Source organism: Pseudorca crassidens, chromosome 14 (assembly GCF_039906515.1).
Source record: "Pseudorca crassidens isolate mPseCra1 chromosome 14, mPseCra1.hap1, whole genome shotgun sequence".
NCBI lineage: Eukaryota > Metazoa > Chordata > Mammalia > Artiodactyla > Delphinidae > Pseudorca > Pseudorca crassidens.
The window spans coordinates 2,396,315-2,421,505 of NC_090309.1; the positions used below are offsets into that span (position 1 = coordinate 2,396,315).

Consider the following 25,191-nt stretch of genomic DNA (forward strand, 5'->3'; position numbering starts at 1 on the left):
GGCGTGGTGGCCACACTCTGGGACTCAGAGACGAGCAAGCGTCCATATCCTGGAGCAGCCCTCTCAGGCCGAGGGTTCTTCCTGCCGGCCAGCTCGGAGGTCAGCTGGCCACGGGCTCTGTGTGATGGGGGACCCTGCCTGGGCACCCAGTGCTGAGAGCTCACGGCTGGGCTGGGGGCACTGAGCGCCTTGTTTGTTTTTTGGAGGGCAGCCGGCAGAGACTTTTTTCTCTTATATTTTTAATGAAATACCAGTATGACGACCACAGAATAACCCTGTGCTGAGGTAGGTATTGGTGTTTAGGTTTCTCTGCCTTAGCTCTCGGCCAGGAGCAGAACTGGTTGTTTTCTAAGCCACTTTGGGCAGTTGGCTTGTAGTATCCATTTATTTTAATCAGTTCTAGAAAAGACAAACTATATCATTTTGGAGCCGGGAATATCTTGACGTAAAAGTTGAATGAGATGGTCTCCCAGGTACACAGAACAGCCTCTGTGTATGTTGGTGCCTAAGAAAACTAACTCGAGTGTGTGAGGGGACAGAAATCAGTAGGGTTCTCGGCTGTCTGCTCTCAGTCTGTGGGTGTATTTCTTAGTGAGTTTTTGTGTAGTTAAAGCTGGCGGGCAAGTAGGACGTTTTTTATTGAACTTTTAGTTCTTACTAAGTGATGAGCAGTATAACTTAATAATGTTGTGGGTATTCATATTACCTAAGGTATGAGCTCATGATAACTATGGTGTTTAGTAACAGTGTGGCCAACATTTATTGAGCACTGACTGGATGCCAGGACCCAGGGTGTGGGTTCCACTGCGCATGTGCTGACCCGGGATCCGTAAGTGCCGTCCAGCTCGTGAGCGCAGGATCACAGCTCCCTCCACACCTGGGGAATGTCAGCGTTGGCATTTCTGCTCACACAGGTCTGGGAGAGGCACGCATAGATGGTGCTCCCCATAATGTATCCTCTAGGAGCCCTGTGTGCGGCTGGCCGGCTGTGGCCGTCGGGAGGGTGTCGCCTGCTGCAGAATGCCTCTGCTGCGGGGGCCGTCTGCCTGGGCTTCCCACCAGGGACCCCAGCAGATGATGTCACCTGTGTGCAAAAGTCACCTGGTGGTTAGGGTGACAGTGGGCTTCTCACGGGGGACAGTGCACAGACTGCTCCCTGTCACAGTGTCACATCCGAGGGTTGCTTTCGGATACAGGCTCAGCACCTTTTGAGAAGCTCGGGTCTAGGCCAGCAGCACTGTGTAACCTGTGGGTTCTGCTCAGCACACCTGCCCCACGAATCCCGTCTGCCCAGGTGAGCAGTGCCGTCGGGCATCTGGAAATGCACCGTGGAAGGCCTGCCCCTGTGGCCTTGGAGGCAGGTGTGGGTCCTGCTCTCCCCACAGTCCCTCATGCACTCCTGCTGGCTGGCCCTTAGGTCCAGGAGTGACCGTGCCTCTGGCCCTGTGGCTGGCGGCGTCCTCTCTGGTTCTGGTGGCTGCAAGGCCAGTGGGCTGATGCAGGACAGCAGGGCTGGGCGCCTGGGCCTGGGTGGAGGTCCCTGTGGTCTCGCCTGGTTCTGAGTGGCCTTGAAGAAGGCCCAGCGTGAGCTTCAAAGCTCGCATGCCTTGTTATTCATGTTACACGTGCTGTGCTCCCTTCCAGGGAGAGCTGTGGTCCGAGACTGTGACCGCGGCTGGGTCTACACAGTGTACCTGTGCTTGCTGTCCCTCGTTTGTCCGAGCCGTGCTGAGGGGAGGGAGCCATGGGCATCTTCTCTCTCTGTCCACAGGGCAGACACCACACAGTTGAGGGGTGTCGGGATTCTCGTACTGCAGGTTGCTTTGCCAGGATAGAAAATAAGAAAACACAGATAAGCAAGAAGGAAAAAATATTACCACCCACGGTCCCATTCAGAGATAAACGGAAGGGAAAAATAGAGCAGTTCTTTCACTTGGGATTTTATATTAGCTGCGGCAGGGGTGAGTCAGAGCCCCTCCTGCCACGCTGGGCTGGCCCCTGTGGGCACAGCCCGGTCTGGGGCAGATCAGACCATCTTTGGAGTTCAAACAGCAAAGCAACTGATGTTCAGTATTCCAGCTCTCCTGCTTCAAAACTTTGGGTGTTAGTTTTTGCTATCTGGAGGCAAATGAAAAAATAATGGCCAGTAAAATGATGAACCAGGTGGAATAGAATGCCTTTGGTGTATTTTTAGTTAATTTAATTTTTTTTTAATACATAAAGGCATGTCCCCTCTTAAGTATAAATCATCATTTTATTGAAAAGACCGTAGATGGTATGTGGATATATCTTTCTCTGAATAAATCTAATATATAAGGATAGAGAATATAAACAAGATAAATCCAGGGATGAAGACACATTTTATAAAAGATTTTAAAGGATTCTCTTCTGGGTTTGTTGTAGTGAATTAAATATCCTAAAATGTATTCAAAATAGAATTTGATTTCCCAGGAAAATCTATCGCAGGTACATTGCAGGGCACGTTTCTTACATAAAGAGGGGCTCCCTGGACTCTTCTTCCAGGGGGTGGATTGAGCTGGCAGTCGGGATCAAAGGGCATCGCATCTTTCAGGAACACTTTGAACTTGTCAGAGAAGAAGTTACATTGGGCTGGTCCGTGCCCTTGGACGTGGTGGTTTTGTAAACGTGCAGACTTGTCCAGAAGGCTGCGGGCGGCGCTTGTGCGCTTCGGAGCTCACGGCCCCGCCTGCGTCTGAGCCTCCCCCACGGGGCTGGGTCTGCGAACCAGGCCGCCGTTCCTAAAAACACAGACCGCAGAGCAGAAAGACGGGAAACTCAGAAACCGTCTAGTCCAGGGCCTTGAGGGTGTGGTTTTGTTTTATTTTCTGGCATCAGAATGCTTAAAATTAAATGCCTGGGATGCGTATTATACCTTAGTTAACAAAGTGTTCAGCAACCGGCTGAAGGACGTCAAATGTCCAGTGAGCGGGGTTCACCCCAAGGGGCTGATCAAGCCCACGGCCTGGAACCCCCAGTGCAGGCCTGTTTCTGGTGCCCCCTCCCCGCTGGCCGTGCCCTGAGCCTGGGCGTGGCCTGGGCCTAGTGACCACTCTGGTCTGAATGTTAAGGGTCTGGCGGGACCGTTGAGGGCAGTTACCAGGCAGGCATCCCCCGTCCCCAAACCTGTGTGGCCTCCCTCTGCCGCCACCCAGCGTGAACGGACACTTCCCGCACCTTCGGGCATCTTACTCAGCAGCTGAGCTCTGCCTGTTGTAATGGCCTCGGTCTCATCCCCAGGCGGGGAGCGGACCCCACGAAGGTATGTTTATGAGAGGCCGGGGGGAATCGTGTGGTTCAGCCTTCGGGGCTGCGTGACCCCCTTCCTTTAGGGATGGCATGTCCTTCTCCTGGGGGCCTGCCGTCTCTGGGGGCTTCCCGCCCTGTGTGTCCTGCTCCCTGCAGGCGAACGTGTCCTGGGCGCCTCCCTCAGGGCAGGCCTGGCACAGCGGAGAGGGTGTGAATGAGTTTGAGAGCTGGGGCTCCTGGGAAGCACGCGTCAGCGCACCTGATAGTCGGGAGGAGCTGCCCGTCCCCTGAGGCCCCGGACCCAGGCGGACAGGTCACACAGCCAGGTCCCTCTGTGCTGCAGTTCACGTGTGCAGAGCCCAGCGTTCCTGGGGGCGGGGGAGGGAGCAAAGCACAGCCCCCCAAGCGCCCTGCCGGCACGTGGCCTGACCGCTGTGAATGTGCTGAGCTTTTCCTCTCTTGGAATAAAGCCACCTTCACCCACTTTGGATTTTCTCATCTTGACAAGTAAATGCAGGCGGACACTTGGGAGCTGTTTTCTAGTGAGAGCAGCATCTCTGCTCGTCCCTGCCCCACCCCCCCGTCGCTGAAATGCTCCCTGGTCAGTTCAGTAGAGAGCAGGGTTGGTTTATGCCCGGACCTGGAATTACAGCTCACATCGTAGGCCTAGGAGTCTGAATGCCCTTGGGAAGGCTCGATGGTGCATTGCTGGGGCTTGGCAGAAATGTGGCAGCTCCGGTTTCTGAAAGCTAACTGCGCTGGGTCCACACCTGCCAGCCACTGCACGCTGGCACACGTGGAGGCCTAGATGAGGCCGCTGGGGGCGGAGGCGGCTGGCAGCTCCAGCCACTGGGAGGCCTGCTGGGGCCCTAGGGATGCCGCAGCCCATGGCCGTCCACTCGCCGTACTTACAGTGGAGAAATTCTGTGCTAAATCAGCCCCATCAGCTACGGGTCCCTCAGGTTCCCAGCCTGCCCCGGCTCCGGTACGTAGAGTCAGGAAAAAACTGTACCGACTAGCAGGACCCCGGCAGCAGCTAAGCTGTCATCACCGGGCCTGTGCTGAGGCTGACTTGTACGTGAGCCCCGCCCGCTCCCGCTCTCCCGGTGAGGAGAGACCGACGGCACGGCCTGGCCACTGAGCCCTGGGGCTCACAGCCCACCCCACCAGCCCTCTGACACCCGGAGATGCGCGTCTGTTGCCTCATGGGTGATGGATTGCTGTAAGAGTCCGCTGATTCAGAGTGTGATGGAAACATTTAACTTTTTATCACTGACAAAGCAGTCTGTGAAATTGATAATTAAGCAAGATAGTTTGCAGAAGGCTTTCGGGGTTTAATAAAATATACTTTCCTTGACTACATGTTTGAAAATATGCTTTCCCCAATTACAAAAGTAAGAGATGTTTATTGTAATAACAATAGAAACATTAAAAGTACAAGAGGGCAAGTCTGGGAAGGTCTGGAACGCCCGTTTTTGTGAACAATGTACGTTGGCGTCTTCCCGGGCTGTTTAGCTGTACGTAGCCTGTGTCAGGTGCCAGATTGCCTTTGGTTTTTCACTGAACGGATGAGGTTTCCAGCAGAACAGACTGGGGAATGTAGTAGGTACAGTGTAGCCTTTTCGGAACCCTCACCTGCCCCTCCTTTCCCAGGACAAAGTGCTCTCTTGTTTTTCTTCAAATCAGCTATTAAACATTCACTAACATTTACATCTCTGTTGAGTGATAAATTTATACAAAATATTATGTGAAAGAGATGCATAGCACGGTCCTAGTTAAGAAAGTAGAATTTATTTACTGGGGGAAAATGTACACCCATCATTAACCCCTTGCACTGTTTAACTGTCTCTCAGGTTTCTGCAGCACGTTTCATGCTGTGGGCCTCAAGGTGGTGGGAATCGGGGCTCACGTGAGTTTGGTGTAACTTGCAGCCTCCAGATTTGATTACAGAGAACAGAGCATCTCATCAGGACGGAAAAGCACCTGTGTCTGGAAGGAAGAGCAGAGGTACCTGTGGGGCGCCGGGCTCACCCTCTTCTGTGTTGCAGGAAGGCGTGGAGGTGCGCGTGGCCAGGATCTTCAACACTTTCGGACCCCGAATGCACATGAACGACGGCCGGGTGGTCAGCAACTTCATCCTGCAGGCGCTGCAGGGGGAGCCGCTCACGGTGGGTGGTGGGTGGGCGTGGTGGGGGGGCTGCCCTGAAGTCAGAAGTCCCCGCTGCCCTTGGAGGGAGGGAGGGAGGGAGGGAGGGGGCGGTGCGTGGAGGGAACACACGGGAGCCGTGACCCTGCACGGGGCCCAGGTCACCCTGCTCCCTGAGCTGCAGACACTCTGGTGCCTCGGGCTCAGGGCCTGCCTGCAGAGGCCTCTCCCGCCGTGCTCTTGGCCCATGACTGTGCCCGGGGGCGTCTCTGTCCACAGGGCGCCTCAGGGTGCCCCTGGGTGAGGCCCCGGGCCTGGTGGAGGGCCTGGCGCAGCTGGACCCTGGGGTTGTCAGGGCTGAGGTCAGGCTACGCCCCTGGTGGTTGAAGGCTCCCGTGCAGTCCGCGGTTCCGGGACCCTCCGTGTGGTCTCCCCGCAGGTGTACGGATCCGGGTCGCAGACAAGGGCCTTCCAGTACGTCAGGTAAGACCCCCAGGCGGGCGAGGGCCGTCCAGTCCCATCTGGGTCACTTGTTCGTTTTGCTGTTTTCATTCCGGTGAAGCAGCTGGGTTGACGGTTAGTTCTGCTCATCCCGTGGGCGCCCCCCTATCCCGGTTCTCTGCCAATAGAGGTCGGATGTGCTGGTCTCCTGCTGCCACCTAGTGTCTTGTCGGCCAAGCTGCCGGCCCCGAGGGTCACCCAGGGCCTCCAGTTCAGGCCAGTGAGGTGACGGCCTCAGGCTTGCAGCACACCTGCAGATGCCGAAATCAGACCCTTTAGATGTGCCTTCTGGGGTGGACAAGGTTGTCATCATTAAGAAGGTCAGGTGGCCTAATGCTGACAAATTTTGTGCCCGAACTAAATGTAGATAAAGGTATTTTAAGATCTTGGTTGAACGGTCTCACTGGGTCACATTCACTGATTTCTTGGTAGCCCTCCTCAGTCTAGTCTGTCGTCGGCCAGTTCGGTTGGTGGCAAGTTTTAAAGTGCGGTTTGGTTCTGAGAGAAGAGTTATTATATGAGCAGTTACATCTACCAAAATACGTCCCACGTGGCACAGTGGTGAATTCTGCATAGGTCTGTGGTGTCCTGAATCATTGGAAAATCTAGTTGTGTGTTTTGGGACTGTATATTTGCACTTTTCAGTACAAATACCCTGGAGTGCCTGTCCATCAGAAAATGCTGTCCCTGGGGCCTGCGGCCACCCCAGGGATGCTGTCGGGCGAAGTGGTGGCAGGTCTTGGGGGGCTCCCACCCCACCTCGGCCCGAGCAACACACCAATTTTTTCCTGGTTTAAAAGAAAAAAAAAAATTAAACACAACCACTGTAGATTTTTTTTTTCCTGCAAGTGTTTGTGGATTTTCACATTTAGCCCAAAAGAAAGCTGAGTAAGTGTCTTAAAATGAACAGTGGTTTTTCTCTCCCCATCGGTTAGTATCTTGCCCAGCAGGGCAAAAGCCTGGGACCGTCACGTCACTGGCCCACTTTGTTGCCCAAATAGTCTAAGAAGGGATTCAGCCAGGAGCTAGCCGGCCTGTTCTCATGTCAGAGCACTTCACTCGGGAGCCGTGCGCTGCAAGGAAGCAATTGCGGCCCATGTCTGTGTGGGGACCGTGCTCCTGGGATCCTGCGCTCGGGTACCATCTTCTCATCGTGACACGTGTCCACCCCGCCTGCCCTCACCCGCCCCCGTGTGCGCCCTTTCTCGAGGTGTGGGGGGGTCTTGACGTCTTAGTCGCGTTGAATCTCCTCCAATGGCCTCATCAAGGCCCCCAGTCTCCTCCAGCCTTACCACCTCGTGGAGTATTCCAGAGACCGTGCAGTGAAAGGGGCATCAGTTTCAACCCGTTCTTACTATTTCAAAGGCATCAGATACAGAATTCATTTAAAGTAGCCTCTCAGGTGCTTGCTTTTTGCTGGTGATTGAAATCCTTTAAGCATCGAGTGATGCGCGGGCTGCATTCCATCCCCGACAGGACGTGCCTCGCTGGCCGGCCTGCACGGTCCACGCGCCCCGTCACCCACCCAGATGCCAGGGTGCAGCCTGGAAGGGACCTCAGTGGAGTCACTAGAAGTGGTGTTGGGGGCCCTTCGGGCAAACCCTCTCTCCGTGAGGCCGCGCCATCTGGTCTCACATCTCGAGGTAGTGGGCTCTGACGTGCTGAGGCTCCCCGACGTCACCAGACTCAGGGAAGGCGCTTTCCCGGCTTTCACGCTCCATTGTTCGAGGCTTGGCCCAGAGAGTTAACTTGCCAACGCTGGGCTGTTTTAAACAAGCTATTTTGTAGAAACTGAGGCTCTTTTACTTCACAGTTAAAAATGCACAATGTTCGGATCTGTACTTACTGAACTAAATTACCCATTTCCAAAATCCACGGTTGCCCTGCGGTAGCGTTGCACCGTTTCTGGGTGACCGTTGCGGTCTCTGGGTGGCGTGTGTGCTGACATCCTGGCATAACCGTGCTTGGTGCTCTCGTGGCCAGGTTACGTCCTCACCCCATCACGGAGGCATGCTGTGTTGTCTTAAAAAGTCACTTTGTCAGAATGACACTTTTAAAGAGCTTCAGGTTAAATGGATGTGATCTGTGCACTTTTGGCCTTAAAAGTTGCCAGTTTTTTTGCATGAAAGATGCATGCCCCTCCCCCCCCAGGATGATTACATAAGTGTCCGTCACCTTCCAGCTTAATATGGACCCCCCCCCATTAAAAATGTTTGTGGATGCTACTGAATGGCACATTTTAACGTCTTTTCCAAATATGCAGAGACGTGTGCTGTCAGAGGATGTGTTGGGATGTGGTCGTTAACGGCTATAGTGATGAAGGGATTTTTGCCAGTTTCTAGAAGCGAGGAATCATCTCAAGTCAGCGGTTCTTTGCATCTGTGCTTGATCCGTGAGAGCAGAGCGGACTTTAGGCGTGTTCCTATAAAATGCCCATTGGTTGTAAGCAAAAACCCAGAAAATCATTTGTTTGCTAAATAACCCCACCCCCACCCCCAGATTGTTTCTCAGTGAAAAGGAAAGGAAAACCTGAGGTTTTCTTTTGGAAGTTTGGCACAGTAACCTGCTCCTTGCTGGTTATGGTGGAGGAGGGAAGAGGGTTCCAGGCGGCCGCATTTGCATCCCCGGAGCAGAAAGAACCCTCACAGCCTCGTGAGACACAGCTGGTGAAAGTGACTTATGACTTTTAGTAAAACGCTCGCGTAGCAGCCAGGTGTCATTTTTATGAAGTCACTTTTTTTTTGACAGAACCACCCTTTAACGCTTCTGAAAATAAGAACCAAACCTTGGTAAGCGGAAAATTTGCCTCTTGACCGTCACCCTCACGGCCCACTCGCTCACCATCCGTCTGCAACACCCAGACGCCCCCGCCCGTCCCATCCGGGTGCGGGGGTTCCTGGGGGGAGGTGAGGGGCCGGAGGTCCAGGGAGCTGGTTTCAACACTCAGGGCTGTCTGGCTTTCTCTGTGATTTGCCAGTAGGAGACTTACATACTGGAGTTCTTCCATTGCAGGAGACCTTATTTTTAAAAAAACCATCTGCTTTTCCATATGGGCCGACTACCTGGGTTCCCGTTAAACATGGACTTTCCTCAGAAACTTGCATAAACGCCATCTTTTTTGGGGTGTGTGCCTACTTTATTTTCATTTTTTAATTGCCGAAGGACTTCAGAAATATACAAAGTAGGGAACTCAGCCCTATCTCCTGCTCAGCCATCTGCCTCCACCCTCCCACAGAAGGCAGATCCCAGACGCCACATCATCCCATCTGCAAACACTGGAGCATCCTCTGCGCCCTCTAGGTGCAGGGTTTTATTTTGACGTCCAGTCTCCCGTGGGGGTTTTGGTTTCCTTCCGGGAGGTGGCCGGCTTGTGTCCGATGCTCGGCACCTGTGGGCCTCGGCGGGCACCTGAGCAGCCTCCCCTCTCTTCCAGCGACCTGGTGAACGGCCTCGTGGCACTCATGAACAGCAACGTCAGCAGCCCCGTCAACCTGGTGAGTCCCTCCCTCTGCCCCCTCCCTCCCCAGCAGGCGGCTTCCTGCCTGGCTCATTCGCCGGCAGCACGCTTAGGGCACGTGCCTGTGTGTCGCTTGCCCAACACTAGAGGAAGATCCACGGAATAGAACAAAACGAGTCCACAAAGAAGATCTGGGACACGTGGCTGAGCCACGTGATAAACTAACCCCGCTCCACCCACCGGAAGGGCCAGGTCTAGAAATGCGTGAAGCCTTCAGTGGCTGGAGGTGACGTTCTGGGTGTCCTTTGTCCATCACTGAATGTGCAGTTGGGCTCGATAAGGCTTGCTTTCCGGGGCTGTAGAAGATGGAGTGGCTAAGCCAGTTTCCCTCACTGTCACGTCTGCGAGCGCCCAGACCCCCTTCGTGCCGCTTCCTCCCGCACTTCCTGCAGCGCAGACACTCCCGGGAGGGAGCAGAACCGGCCTGATCTCTGATCCGGCCTCGCTCACTCTTGGCGCTGGAGGAGGTGTTTCTCTGCAGAGCAGTTTGTCCTGTCTTCGGCCGGTTCTCCCTGGCAGAACGTTTTTCCTTCTGTTTAGAGGTAAAACCTCATCCGGTGTGTGCCCGCCCACTGTCCTGCCTTCTCCATGGGCACCCCCCCCCCCCCCCGCCAGAGCTGGCCTATTCCCCTGTGATGTGACAGCTTCCCCAGGACTTCCCCAGTCTCCTCTCCAGCTCTTCCAGGGATCAGGTTGGGCTAGAGCCCTCGGACCCTTTTGGTCACTGTCTCCTGAATGGTTTCATTCCACCCCGTTTAAAATGCGAGGTGTCCAGTGTAGACTGCCCCTCATTCTAGACGGCCCACTTCTGCCGATGGCAGCTGACCCGAGCCCACCCCCCGCCCCGCTCAGTGGGGGAGCCCCTCCCCTCTCACCACCTCGGTCTCCTCGGCCACCTCCCCTCCCTAGGAGGGGCTAAGCTCACAGGTGTGGGCGTGCCTGCTAATTTCTTGAAAGCACTTCACTTGCAAACCGTTCCTTGTACTTTTCTTCATGACCGGCAGTCTGAAGCACACTCTGGAACGTTCATTTCTCCTGGGTTGGGCGGGAGTTCCTACCAACAGCAAAGGAGAGGTCACTCCCTGTGGGACCTTTGACCAATTTACGGGTCCCGGCGGCCGCAAGCACCCAGCCAGCGGTGTTTTCATGCATTTTCAAAGGAACAGGGGGTTAAACAGCACAAGCCGTGTCTCGTGAATCCTCACTTCATCTTGAGCCTTCACCGCCCTTACCCTGTGTTTTCACTTCTCGCCCTTCCAAGTGTGCGTCTTAGTGGTCGCCCCAAGCAGCCACTCCCCGCTTTAGTGCCGCGTCGTTCTCGCCTCTTTGCACAGGGCCGTGCTGGAGTGTCTGACTCCTGTAGAAACCTGTCTTGTTTCAGGGGCGTGTCTGCCGGTAGCCCCGGGGTGCTCATAATTAGGCCTAGGGTCCCTTCCTGCCTCTTTTACCTTTGGTCTCAGACGAAACCAGGAGATTGGGGATGAAGAGTGGTGGGACGTACGGTTGCCAGACTTCATGGTGCGCTCTCACGGGACGGGACGAGCAGGCTCGGGGAGGGGAGGGGCTGTGGCTGCTGGAAGGTACCATGGCAGGAAGAGGAGGAGGGGCGCCCAAAGTAAGCCCGCCATAGAGCCACATCCTGTCTCTCGCACCGGCTGCCCAGGGCCCCCCTGCGAGCGCGTTTCGCGTCTGTTGGGACTCCTGTCCAGGCTCACGCGTCTTCATCACTGAGGGGGTGAGCACGGCGCCCCCAGTGGCAAGAGTGTCCTGGGAGAGCTGAGCTCGCAGAACCAGGCTTTCCTGTAGAGCGACACCGAGCCTACAGTACCCTTGCGTCTGGAAACCGTCCCGTGCCTGGGCCAGGGGACGCAGCGCCCTGATGCGCCGCTACACAGGCGGGCGTCTGCTGACCCTGCCCCCGCCCCCCGGCGTCGGGGACGGCGCGCATGTGGTGCGGGAGGGCGTGGAGTCGCCGTTGCGTTTACACCTCTAACCAGAGACCTTTCTTCCTTAGGGGAACCCGGAAGAACATACGATCCTGGAATTCGCTGAGCTAATTAAAAACCTCGTTGGTAAGTAGGACAGAGGCCTTCCTACGTGTGACCGACCGCGCTTACCCTGTCGGTTAATAACGCCCCGCCTGGACGGTGGGTAATTAAGACACGCTAATCGAATTGGATGAAAAGCAGAACTTGATCAGGAGGGCCTCACCGTTTTGTGATTCTAAGTGACGGAAAGGTGAAGGGGTGCGGGGAGGGGCCCAGCTTTGTTCACCCTTGTAACAAGGTCTGTGTGGAGCAGAAATGGTACGTCTGACCTCTGTGCTCGAGACGTGATTGGGGCCGGCAGTTCTGCCCAGGTGACCACTGTCTGGGTCCGGATGCCAGCTGGGCCGAGCACAGGATTTCAGGGAGTGGGAGAGCGACACTGGGGCTTGTGTGATTCTGGTGGCATCCGGTGGCGAGTTTTAGGTCCCATGTGCAGTTCTGGCCAACCTGGCCACGAGGTGTTGCAGGCAGTGTGGACACTGGGCGTGGCCCCCGAGAGGGCGTGCTCTTAAGCCATGAGAAGTCTGCGTCTTCAGCCAGCTGTGGGCTGCCAGTGTCCACGGGCTGTGCCCTTGGTCACACGGTCAGGTTCCTGGGGCTCAGGTTGGGGGGTGTCTGCTTCCCAGGTTTGATCAAGAAATCAGTGTGCAGACACAACCAGACTGGAGTGGGGTTGGCTAGGCCAGGCGAGCGTGATGGGGGCCTGTCTAGACCCTGCACCTAGCAGGCTGGATTCTCTGCAGTTGTCCTTCCTGCCCCTGTCCAGCTCGGACAGTCGGCCAGGACAGGGGATGGTCCTGCTGAGATGAAAACCACAGCATCTTCATCCCCATCAGGCACTTGTTAGAAATGCAGAGTCGCACACCCTGCCCGCGTCTCCCGGGTCAGAATCCGCGTTTGGCGACTCCTCAGGCGCTCGTGCTCACGTTGAGGTTGGGAAGCTTGTCCGGAGCCTGGGTGGATGGCTGTGTAACACATCGACCCAGACCCCTGGCTTCAGGCGGCAGCTGTTTTATTCGCTCCAGATTCTGGGACCAGGGCTGGGGGCTCCCTCTGCAGGCCTGGCCAGTGGTTACTGGGCTGGCTTCGATCTGTTGGTCCTAGGAAGCTGGAGCAGCCGGCCTTCTGTCCTTCTGCTTGAGGTTTGTCCAGCAGGGTGGCTCTGGCAGGGCGTAGGTGGCAGGGCCTCGTAAGGTGTCAGCCTGGGCTGGCCGACGGTCACTCCCTGGCACTCTGCCCGTTAGACGGGCTGAAGGGAGCCTGGCTGCAGGGCATGAACACCTGAGGGGGGCTCGTCGGGGCATCAGGGTCACAGCCCCCCCCCCCGGTGGCAGTGGGCATGCGGCTGTGCTGCTGAGGGGGATGGTATGCGTTGGGCCTGCCCTCTCCTTCCCCTTGGGGTGGCGCAGGCTGGTGTCCTGCCCTTGCCAAGTGCTGCGTGGCCAGCAGCACATTCCCCGGGGGCGGGGAGCTGACGTGGGACACAGCCCTCCATCTGCACCTGTATCCCTGTGTGGGTGGGCCAGCAGCACATTCCCCGGGGGGGGGGCGGGGGGCCAAGTAACTTGGGACACAGCACTCCATCTGCACCTGTGTACCTGCGCTGGTGGGCCAGCAGCACGGTCCCCGGGGGTAGGAGGGGGCAAGGTGACTTGGGACCCAGTACTCTATCTGCACTTGTATCCCTGTGCGGGTAGGCCAGCAGCACAGTCCCGTGGGGGGGGGGGGGCGCAACGTGACTTGGGACACAGCACTTTATCTGCACCTGTGTACCTCCGCTGGTGGGCCAGCTGTCCCCGGGGGGGGGGGGCAAGGTGACTTGGGACCCAGCACTCCATCTGCACCTGTATCCCTGTGCGGGTGGCCAGCAGCACATTCCTGGGGGGGGTGAGGTGACTTAGGACACAGCACTCCATCTGCACCTGTATACCTGCGATGGTGGGCCTTGCCTTCGATGTATGTGGAGAGTCGCATCCCAGTGGTTCCTGATTCTCACCTTTTTTCAACAACACAGGCAGCGGGAGTGAAATTCAGTTTCTCTCTGAAGCCCAGGATGACCCGCAGAAAAGGAAACCAGACATCAAGAAAGCAAAGCTGATGCTGGGGTGGGAGCCAGTGGTAAGTGGGGGGGGGTGGCTCCACCCCTGCACTGTGTTCCCTGGGGGTGCTGCCACGTGGGGTGGCCCCAGCAGTGTTCTCTCCAGGGCCACATGGTGCTTGTAGCCTGTGTCCCTTGTTCTCTGTTAACAGGGAATGGCTTGGCCCCAGGTAGCCCTGCCTTGCCTCTGTTCACTCAGCCAGGGTGTCATGGCTGTGCAGGGCCGGCCACGATGCCCATGATGTGGGCGAGCCCATCCACCCCAGTTCCTACGCAGGTGGAGCAGGGTGGGAGGCTGAAGGGTAACGGTGGGCCTCCCCTCCTTTCTGTTGCCCTTGGAGTCCATCAGGCTAGGTGGTGTGGCCTCGCCAGGCTCGGGCTGCCTGTCCCCCAGGCAGACAGTTCCTCCTCCCCCCGCCCCGAGGCTGGGCGTGGCTGGTGCATTCCTTTCCTACAGGTCTCAGTCTAGAGGTCATGTCCGCAGAGAGGACATGGGCAGCTGATTCGGTTTCCGTTTCCTGTTTGCTGCAGGGCAGCTCTAAATTATGAGGGTCCCCAGGGGTGAAAGTACAGAGAGTAAGTGTCACCCAGAGAATCAGGCATGTGGATTGGATACGGATGCTTCCACGCATCTTCCTCCTCTGAGAGGAAGGGCGCGTGGGGCATTATTTTAAGGGTGCCTTTTGTGACTGATTCAAACTGGAACAGAGTCCCAACCTGCAGGAGGAAGTGTGGGTCTCTGGGGCTGCAGCTCCTTCAAGTGCAGCCTGTCAGGGTGCACAGCACAGGCGCAGACAGCTTCGGGGGACCCGGCCGCGCCCCTCATTCTCGCTCTCTCTTTAAATAGGTCCCGCTGGAGGAAGGGTTAAACAAAGCAATTCACTACTTCCGGAAAGAACTCGAGTACCAGGCGAATAATCAGTACATCCCCAAACCAAAGCCCGCAAGAATAAAAAAAGGACGGACGCGCCATACCTGAAAACCTCGCCTTTCGGGACGGGAGATGCCCTGTTTCACACTTGAGGAGATGTATTTTTCTTTTTTTTAAAGAAAGACTTAAACAGGTATCATGAAGAACAAACTGGAATTCATTCTGAAGCTTGCTTTAAGAAATGGATGTGCCTAAAAACTCCCCTAAAAAACTGCAGATTTTGCCTTGCACTTTTTAAATCTTTTTATGTAAAATAGCATTGATGCATCTCTGCGTATTTTCAAATTTTTTACCTTGCCGTGAGAGCCTATGTCGTGACTGTCATCGACAGTTTTATTTACTGGTTTCTTTGTGAAGCTGAAAAGGAACATTAAATGGGGTGATTAAACGCCGATTTATTTATAAAGTGGGTACTAATAAACGAGACGTTATACTATGCACAGAGGAGAAGCAGCAGCCCAGCAGTGTTGTCAGGTAGGTGGGGGGCGCACCGCATTCATTCTCGGGCAGATAAAATTCTGTTTGAGGACTTTATGTTTCTTCTAATTCAGGATTTTTCCAAGGTCTAGTTTTTAGTTGCAGACTTGACTTTGAAATGTTTCTGTTGGTTATCACAATGCAGGATATTTGAAATCAATCACTACTGTGTTGTGCTGCACCTGGTGGGGGTGGGAAGCTAACATATTCTTGGTTAACAGTGGTTAAATATGCTATTTTAATAAAATATTGAAACTCTCAGTTTTAAAGGTTGGCTTTCTGCTTTGCATGGTGCATCATCGGATGGCTAAGAAAAATATTAGAGAATTTTAAAGAAATGTCTGTTAACTGTCGAGGTTGGTGTATATGTAACTTGAGTGGATAGTGGAAACATTTCTGTGCTGCTGGGGCTGAATCTGTGCAAACGCTGTTCACTGCAGTGGGGAGAGATTTTTCAGGTCTCACCCAGGGTTAGAATCATTGTGTGTCCTTCCCTGGAAGCACGGAGCAGATGGAGAAAAGGAAGTGTCATTAGTGACCTGTGGAGTAGAAACTGAGAGCTTCCATTTTCACTAAGAATTCTTTCAAGGTTTAGTGGTAGGGCTTACTGGTAGGGTTTTGGGGTTTTTTTTGCGGTACGCGGGCCTCTCCCATTACGGAGCACAGGCTCCGGACGTGCAGGCTCAGCAACCACGGCTCACAGGCCCGGACCGGGGCACGAACCCGTGTCCCCTGCATCGGCAGGCGGACTCTCAACCGCTGCGCCACCAGGGAAGCCCGGTAGGGTTTTTAAATTGCTTTTATAACAAACGGAAGGACACGTAGGAAGTTAAGGCTACACACTTTCGAGTCAGTTGGCCCCAGGGCGTAGTGACAAATGCTGCAAGGACACCAAGGGGATGAAAGCATCAAGCAGGGGCACTGTGCTCGTTTCCATATGAACCAGGGTAAACTAGGCTTGCCTGTCTGTCCTTCCAAATCTCCTAGGGATATCTATTTTTTTAATTGGACATGTTTTTCCAATCAGAATTTCTGGGGTCAGACCAAGGAAGCTGTGGTTTTATTTTATTTGTTGTGCTAAGATTCTGGAACTGAAGGTCAATGCTAGAGTGGGCATGGTGTGAGAAGGAGAGGACTCAGGATGCCTTCTTATATTTAGTTGTCATTATTTGGGCCTGAACTAAGTGACACCATTTACTGAGAGGGGGTGAACGGAAACTTGTTTGGGAACCACTAACGGTGACATCCAGGCACTGAGGAAAGAGCGAGGCATGGAGGGAGTTTGGTGGAGCTCAGCTGTGCAGTGTGGGTAGGGAGAGCCCCAAAGCCCCAGGCTCCAGAATTCTCCTACCTCGTTACTTGCTATATCTAGAATATAGGAGTATCTAGAGTTCCTCTGAAATTCATTCCTTTGACTTTCTTCCCCACGGTTTTAATAAAATATACTCATGGAACGAGAGGGGGGAGCTGAAAATATATTCCTAGGAAAAGGGCTGACAGTTTCCTGAATTTGGCAAAGCAGCATAAAGGTTCCGATTCAAAATGCTGAGTGAACCCCAAATGAGATAAAACCAAAGAAATCCACACCAAGTCGTAATAGTCAAAACTAAAGCCGTAAGCAAAGAATCTCAAAAGTAGCCAGAGGGAAATGACACATTACCTGCAGGTTCAAAACAATCATTATGGCAGCAAGTTCCTCAGAAACAGGGCCCCAGAAGTACGTGGCACATTTTTCATGGGCTGAAAGAACTGTCAATCCAGAATTCTATATCCCATGAATACCCTTCAGAAATGGAGGGGAGGGCTTCCCTGGTGGCACAGTGATTGAGGGTCCGCCTGCTGATGCAGGGGACACGGGTTCGTGCCCCGGTCCAGGAAGATCCCACGTGCTGCAGAGCAGCTGGGCCCGTGAGCCATGGCCGCTGAGCCTGCGCGTCCAGAGCCTGTGCTCCGCAACGGGAGAGGCCACAACAGCGAGAGGCCCACATACCGCAAAAAAAAAAAGGGGGGGGGGAAATTAAGACATTCTCATATGAAGTAAAATTGAAAAGTTTTCACCAGGAGACCTACCTTAGAAGTATGGCTAAAGTAAAATTCTCTAAACAAAAAGGAAACACTAAAATATGGAAACTTGGGACATCAGAAAGGAAGAACGAACAAGGAAAGAGCAAAAATATGGGTAAATATAATGGGTTTTCTTTCTCCTCTCAAAGTTTTCTAAATTATATTTGATGGTTGAAGCAAAAATTATATAAGTTTTATGGTTTCCAATGCATATAAGTGAAATAAAATAACTATATTATAGATATGGGAGGGTAAAAGAAAGTAACGTTTCCAAACTGGTAAAACTTGTCACCAGTAGATTTTGAGAAGTTACGTGTGTGCAGACTGCAGTGCCTGGAGCATCCACTAAAAGTCTGTACAGATGCCCAAATAGAACTCTAACAAAAGAACTCTAATTTAAACTGCGTGAAGGGAGGAAAAAATAGAACAAAAGACAAGCGGAAAACAAAAAGTAAAATGGCACATTTAAGCCTTAACATAATACATTAAATACAAATGGAGGTACCAGGAAGCCTGCAGAAGCCTTAGACAAACTCCTCCACCATGGGGCAGACAGCAGAAGCAAGAACTACAACCCTACAGCCTGCAGAACAGAAACCACCATCACAGAAAATTAGACAAAATGAGATGGCAGAGAAATATGTCCCAGCTGAAGGAACAAGCTAAAACCCCAGAAGAACAACTAGATGAAGCAGGCCATCTACCTGAAAAAGAAGTCAAAGAAATGACAGTAAAGATGATGCAAGATCTCGGAAAAAGAATGGAGGCACAGATGGAGAAGATACAAGAAATGTATGGCAAAGACCTAGAAGAACTAAAAAACAGACGAACAGTACAATAACTGAAATGAAAAATACACTAGAAGGAATCAATAGCAAATAACTGAGGCAGAAGAATGGATAAGTGAGCTGGAAGACAGAATGGTGGAAATCAGTGCTGCAGAACAGAATAAAGAAAAAAGAATGAAAAAGAGGACAGTTTAAGACACCTCTGGGACAACATTAAATGTACCAACATTTGCATTTAGGGGTCCCAGGAGAAGAGAGAGAGGACCTGAGAAAATATTTGAAGTGATAATAGCTGAAAAATTCTCTAACATGGGAAAGGAAACAGTCATCCAAGTCCAGGAAGCGCAGAGAGTCCCAGGCAGGATAAGCCCAAGGAGGAAAACACGTTGAGACACATAGTCATCAAATTGACAAAAATTAAAGACAAAAGTAAAAATATTAAAAGCAACAAGGTAAAAGCAACAAGTAACATACAAGGGAATTCCTATAAGATTATCAGTTATCAGCTGATTTCTCAGCAGAAACGCTGCATACCAGAAAGGAGTGGCATGATACATTTAAAGTGATGAAAGGGAAGAACCTAAACCAAGAATACTCTACCAGCAAGGCTCTCATTCAGATTAAACAGAGAAATCGAAAGATTTACAGACAAGCCAAAGCTAAGAGAATTCAGGACCACCAGACCAGCTTTGCAACAAATGCTGAAGGAAGTTCTCTAGGCATAAAAGAAAAGGACACAGCTAGAAACAAGAAAACTATGAATGGAAAAGTTCACTGGTAAAGGCAAACATACAGTACAGGTAGGAAATCATCCACACACAAATATATCAAAACTAGCAGTCATGACAAGAGGAGACCACAAATACAGGATACTGGAAATGCATCTGAAATTGAAAGACCAGCAACTTAAAATAACCCTGTTTATCTACAGACCGCTATATCAAAACCTCATGGTAACTGCAAACCTAAAATCTATAATAGATACACAAAAAAAGAAAAAGAAATCCAAACACAGCACTAAAGTTTGTCATCAAATCACAAGAGAACAAAAGAGGAAGGGAAGAAAAAACACCTCCAAAAACAAAGCCACAACAATTAACAAAATGGCACTAAGAACATATATATTGATTATCACCTTAAAAGTAAACAGATTAAATGCTTCAACCAAAAGAAATAGATTGGCTAAATGGATACAAAAACAAGACCGAATATATGCTGCCTACAAAAGACCCACTTCAGATCTAGGGACACATACAGACTGAGAGTGAGGGGATGGAAAAAGGCATTCCATGCAAATGGAAATCAAAAGAAAGGTGGAGGAGCAATACTCATATCAGATAAAATAGACTTTAAAACAAAGAATGTTACCAGAGCCAAGGAAGGACACTACATAATGATCAAGGGATCAATCCAAGAAGACGACATAACAACTGTAAATATATATGCACACAGCACAGGAGCACCTTAATATATAAGGCAAATGCTAACAGCCATAAAAGGAGAAATTGACAGTAACACAATGACAGTGGGGGACTTTAACACCCCCTTTCATCAATGGGCAGATCATCCAGACAGAAAATAAGGAAACATAGGCCTTAAATGACACATTAGACCAGATGTACTTAACTGATGTTTACAGAACTTCCATCTGAAAGCAGAACACACTTTCTTCTCAAGTGCGCACAGAACATTCTCCAGGATTGATCACATGCTGGGCCACAAAGCGAGCCTCAGTAAATTTAAGAAAATTGAAATCATATCAAGCATCTTTTCCGACCACAACACTATGACATTAGAAATCTACTACAAGAAAAAAACTAAAGAACACAAACACATGGAGGCTAAACAATATATTACTAAACTACCAATGGATCACTGCAGAAATCAAAGAGGAAATCAAGAAATACCTGGAGACAAATGACAATGAAAACACAGTGATCCAAAACCTGAGACACAGCAAACGCGGTTCTAAGAGGGAAGTTTATAGCAATACAGCCTTACCTCAGGAAAGAGAAAAAATCTTAAACAACCTAACCTTACACCTAAAGCACCTAGAGAAAGAAGAACAAACAAAACCTAACGTTAGTAGAAGGAAAGAAATCATAAAGATCGGACTAGAAATAAATGACACAGAGACTAAGAAAACAACAGAAAAGATGAATGAAACTAAAAAGCTGGTTCTTTGAGAAGATAAAATTGATAAACCTTTAGCCAGGCTCATCAAGAAAAAGAGGGAGAGGGCTCAAATCAATAAAATTAGACATGAAAAGGGAGAAGTTACAATGGACACCACAGAAATACAAAGGATCATAAGAGACTACTACAGGCAACTATGTGCCAATAAAATGGACAACCTAGAAGAAATGGACATTCTAGAAGAAATGGACAAATTCCTAGGTACAATCTCTGAAGACTGAATCAGGAAGAAATAGAAAATATGAACAGACCAATCACAAGTACTGAAATTGAAACTGATTAAAAAACTCCAAACAAAAGTCCATGCCCAGATGGCTTCACAGCCAAATTCTATCGGACATTTAGAGAAGAGCTAACATGTATCCTTCAGAAACTCTTCCAAAAATTGCAGATGAAGGAACACTCTCAAACTCATTCTATGACGCCACCATCACCCTGATACCAAAACCAGACAAAGATACCACAAAAAGAGAAAATTACAGGTGAATATCACTGATGAACATAGATGCAGAAATACTCAACAAAATACTAGCAAACGGAATCCAACAACACATTAAAAGGATCATACACCATGATCAAGTGGGATTTATCCCAAGGCTGCAGGATTTTTCACTATCCACAACTCAGGATGATACACCACAACAAACTGAAGAATAAAAACCATATGATCATTTCAATAGATGCAGAAAAAGCTTTTGACAAGTTTCAACACCCATTGATGATAACAACTCTCCAGAAAGTGGGCTTAGAGGGAACCTACCTCAACATCATAAAGGCCATATATGACAAACCCACAGCAAACATCACAGTCAACAGTGAAAAGCTGAAAGCATTTCCTCTAAGATCAGGAACAAGACAAGGACGTCCACTCTCACCACTTTTTCTCAACATAGTTTTGGAAGTCCTAGCCACGGCAATCAGAGAAGAAAAAGAAAGAAAGGGAATCCAAATTGGAAAAGAAGTAAATCTGTCACTGTTTGCAGATGACATGATACTACACATAGAAAATCCTAAAGATGCAACCAGAAAACTACTAGAGTTCATCAATGAATTCAGTAAAGTTGCAGATACAAAATTAATACACAGAAATCTGTTGCATTTCTATACACTTAAAACAGAAGATCAGAAGGAGAAATTAAGGAAACAATCCCACTTACCATGGCATCCAAGTGAATGAAATACCTAGGAATAAACCTACCTAAGGAGGAAATAGACCTGTACTCCGAAAACTGTGAGATGCTGATGAAAGAAATCAAAGACGACATAAACAGATGGAAAGATATACTATGTTCTTGGATTGGAAGAGTCAACATTGTCAGTATTGTCAAAATGACTATACTGTCCAAGGAAATCTACAGATTCAGTGCAGTCTCTATCAAATTACCAATGGCATTTTTCACAGAACTAGAACAAAAAATGTTTAGCTTGTATGGAGACACAAAAGACCCTGAATAGCCAAAGCAATCTTAAGAAAAACGGAGCTGGAGGAATCAGGCTCCCTGACTTCAGACTATACTACCAAGCTACAGTAATCAAGACAGTATGGTACTGGCACAAAAACAGAAATACAGATCAATGGAACAGGATAGAAAGCCCAGAGACAAACCCACACACATATGGTCACCTAATCTATGACAAAGGAGGCAAGAGCATACAATGGAAAAAGACAGCTGCTTCAATAAATGGTGCTGGGAAAACTGGACAGCTACATGTAAATGAATGAAATTACAACATTCTCTAACACCATATACAAAAATAAACTCAAAATAGATTAAAGACCTAAATGTAAGACTGAATACTTTATAGAGGACATAAAGAGCAGAGTATCTTTTTGGATCCACCTGCTAGAGTAATGAAAACAAAAACAAACAAATGGGACCTAGTTAAACTTAAAAGCTTTTGCACAGCAAAGGAAGCCATGAACAAAAAAAAACAACCTACAGAATGTGAGAAATATTTGCAAATATCATTTGCAAATGATGTAACCAACAACGGATTAATTTCCAAAATATTGATAAATCAAGAGCTCATACAGCTAATTGCAAAAATAATAATAAACAACCCAATTAAAAAATGGGCAGAAGTTCTAAATAGACATTTCTCCAAAGAAGCCAAAGGATATCCAACAGGCACATGAAAAAATGCTCAACATCACTCATCATTAGAGAAACGCAAATCAAAACTGCAATGAGGTATCACCTCACACCAGTCAGAATGGCCATCATCAAAAAGTCTACAGACAGGGGGCTTCCCTGGTGGCGCAGTGTTTGAGAGTCCGCCTGCCGATGCAGGGGACAAGGGTTCGTGCCCCGGTCCGGGAGGATCCCACGTGCCGCGGAGCGGCTGGGCCCGTGAGCCATGGCCGCTGGGACTGCTCGTCCGGAGCTTGTGCTCCGCAACAGGAGAGGCCACAACAGTGAGAGGCCCGCATATCACACAAAAAAAAGTCTACAGACAATAAATGCTGGAGAGGGTATGGAGAAAAGGGAACCCTCTTGCACTGTTGGTGGGAATGTAAATTGGTGCAGCCACTATGGAGAACAGTATGGAGGTTCCTCAGAAAACTAAAAATAGAACTACCATGTGACCCAGCAATCCCACTCCTGGTCATAAAATAAATCTGGAAAAGATAAAAACTCTAATTCATAAAGATACACGCACCTCAGTGTCCACTGCAGCTCTGTTTACAACAGCCAAGACGTGGAAACAACCTAAACGTCTATCAGATGAATGAATAAAGAGGATGTGGTACATATATACAATGGAATACTACTCATCCATAAAAAAGAATGAAATAATGCCATTTGCAGCAACATGGATGGACCTAGAGATTATCATACTAAGTGAAGTCAGACAGAGAAAGACAAATACCATGATATCACTTACATGTGCAATCTGAAAAAATGACACAAAGGAACTTATTTACAAACAGAAACAGACTCACAGACAGAAAACACATTCATGGTTATGAAAAGCTGAAAGGATGGGGAGCGATAAGTTAGTGGTAACAGGTACACACTACTATATTAAAATACATAACTAACAAGGACCTACTGTATAGCCCAGGGAGCTATACTCAACATTCTGCAATAAACTATAAGGGAAAAGAATCTGAAAAAGGAGAGAGATATATGTGTATAACTGAATCACTTTGCTGTACACCTGAAAGTAACACATTATAACTCAACTAGACTTCAATTTTTTTTTTTTTTTCTTTTTTGCGCTACGCAGGCCTCTCACTGCTGTGGCATCTCCCGCTGCAGAGCACAGGCTCCGGACGCGCAGGCTCAGCGGCCATGGCTCACGGGCCCAGCCGCTCTGCGGCATGTGGGATCTTCCCGGACCGGGGCACGAACCCGTGTCACCTGCATTAGCAGGTGGACTCTCAACCACTGTGCCACCAGGGAAGCCCCTAGACTTCAATTTTTAAAAAAAGAGGAGGAGAAGGAAGGAGAGCAGTGTCTGGACCATGCCACCCGCCCATGCCCAATTTAAGAGTTAAAGCTCTTGAGGGAACTCAGTGCTCTGTGGTGACCAAAATAGGAAGGAAATCCAAAAAAGAGGAGATACGTGTATATGTATAGCTGGCTCACTGCTGTACATCAGAAAACAATACTGCAAAGCAAATACACTCCAATAAAAATTAATGGAGCTCTTGGTCAGCATTTTCTTCCAATGGGAATTTCATTCCCATATTGAAGCTTTATATGAAAATGGTTGCTTTCAAATCCTGGAAAGTAATTCTGATCCGTCGAGGAAGACAGTATTTCTCGACTTAAAGGGGATGGTTGGAGGACCAGGTGGTGTGATTGGGAAAGCACTTGGCTCAGGGCCTCTGACCAAGCTAGGAGAATATTCCACCTAATGGGAGCACATGTATTCACCTGGCCATGGGGAGCTCCTAACAGAAGGCACCTGGCCGTCAATGCAGTGTCAGGAGAAAACACTAGTTTGCTATTTCCAGGCGCACTACAGGTTCCTGAAACTGCAGGCCCATGAGGCAAACATTGGAGGAGAAGTGAGTCCTGACAGGGGGGCAGGGGGGGAGGAGGGGGGCCCTGTCACACAGGGGGTCAGGGGGACATGGATTAGGTGGACTCTGTGATAGAGGGATTCAGGGTGGCAGGGAGGAGATGGACCCTGTCACAGAGGGGGGCAGGTGGGAAGGAGAAAGTGGACCCTGTCTTAGAGGGGCTCAGGGGGGCAGGGAGGAGGTGGACCATGTCATAGAGGAGGTCAGGGGGGCAGGGAGGAGTAGGACCCCGTCACAGAGTGGATCAGGGGGGCAGGGATTAGGTGGACCCTGTCATAAAGGGTGTCGGGGGGGGCAGGGAGGAGGTGGACCCTATCATAGAGGGTGTCAGAGGGGCAGGGAGCAGGTGGACCACGTCATAGAGGGCGTCAGGGGGGCATACAGGAGGTGGACCCTGTCATAGAGGGGTTCAGAGGGGCAGGGAATATGTGGATCGTTTAATAGAGGGGGTGAGGGGGCAGGGAGGAGGTGTACCCTGTCATAGAGGGGGTTAGGCGGCCAGGGAGGAGGTGGACCCTGTCATACTGGGGGTCAGGGTGGCAGGGAGGTAGTGGACCCTGTCATAGAGGGGGTCAAGGGGGCATGGATTAGGTGGACCCTCTAATAGAGGGAATCGGGGGGAAGGAGGTGGACCCTGTCATAGAAGGGCTCAGGGGAGCAGGGAGGAGCTGGACCCTGTCACAGAGGGGATCGGGGTGCAGAGATTACATGGACCCTGTCATAGAGAGGGTCAGGGGAGCAGGGAGGACGTGGACCGTGTCATGGACGGGGTCAGGGGAGAGGGAGGAGTTGGACCCTGTCATAGAAGAGATCAGGGGGGCAGGGATTAGTTAGACTTTGTCATAGAGGGGGTCAGGGGTGGAAGGGAGGAGACTGACCCTATCATAGGGGGAGTCAGGGGGGCAGGGAAGACGTGGACCCTTTCACAAAGTGGGTCAGGGTGGCAGGGAGGAGGAGGACCCTGTCACAAAGAGGGTCAGGGTGGCAGGGAGGAGGTGGACCCGGTCATCAAGGGGGTCACGGAGGTAAGATAAGGTTGACCCTGTCAGAGGGGGTTAGGGGGGAAGGGAGGTGGAGTACCCTGTCATAGAGGGCGTCAGGGGGGCAGGGAGGAGGTGGTGGACT

General features: G+C 50.7%; 1 protein-coding gene and 1 long non-coding RNA gene across 5 annotated transcripts in view; both read left to right on the forward strand.

The window, feature by feature from the left end:
* UXS1 (UDP-glucuronate decarboxylase 1) overlaps window positions 1-15,246 on the forward strand; it is a 74,552-nt gene extending 59,306 nt beyond the window's left edge. For all 4 annotated transcript variants that reach the window (XM_067704015.1, XM_067704016.1, XM_067704018.1 and 1 more), the window contains 6 exons: window positions 5,316-5,435; window positions 5,853-5,896; window positions 9,348-9,408; window positions 11,446-11,503; window positions 13,494-13,597; window positions 14,425-15,246. In XM_067704015.1, coding sequence (XP_067560116.1) covers window positions 5,316-5,435; window positions 5,853-5,896; window positions 9,348-9,408; window positions 11,446-11,503; window positions 13,494-13,597; window positions 14,425-14,556 — 519 coding nt within the window. In that variant the 3' untranslated portion in view covers window positions 14,557-15,246. The remainder of the gene's footprint in view (window positions 1-5,315; window positions 5,436-5,852; window positions 5,897-9,347; window positions 9,409-11,445; window positions 11,504-13,493; window positions 13,598-14,424) is intronic.
* On the forward strand, window positions 11,516-13,483 carry LOC137205828 (uncharacterized). The gene is made up of 3 exons (XR_010934302.1): window positions 11,516-11,790; window positions 11,834-13,126; window positions 13,372-13,483. It is a non-coding gene; the product is annotated as an uncharacterized lncRNA (long non-coding RNA).
* Window positions 15,247-25,191: the final 9,945 nt, after the last annotated feature.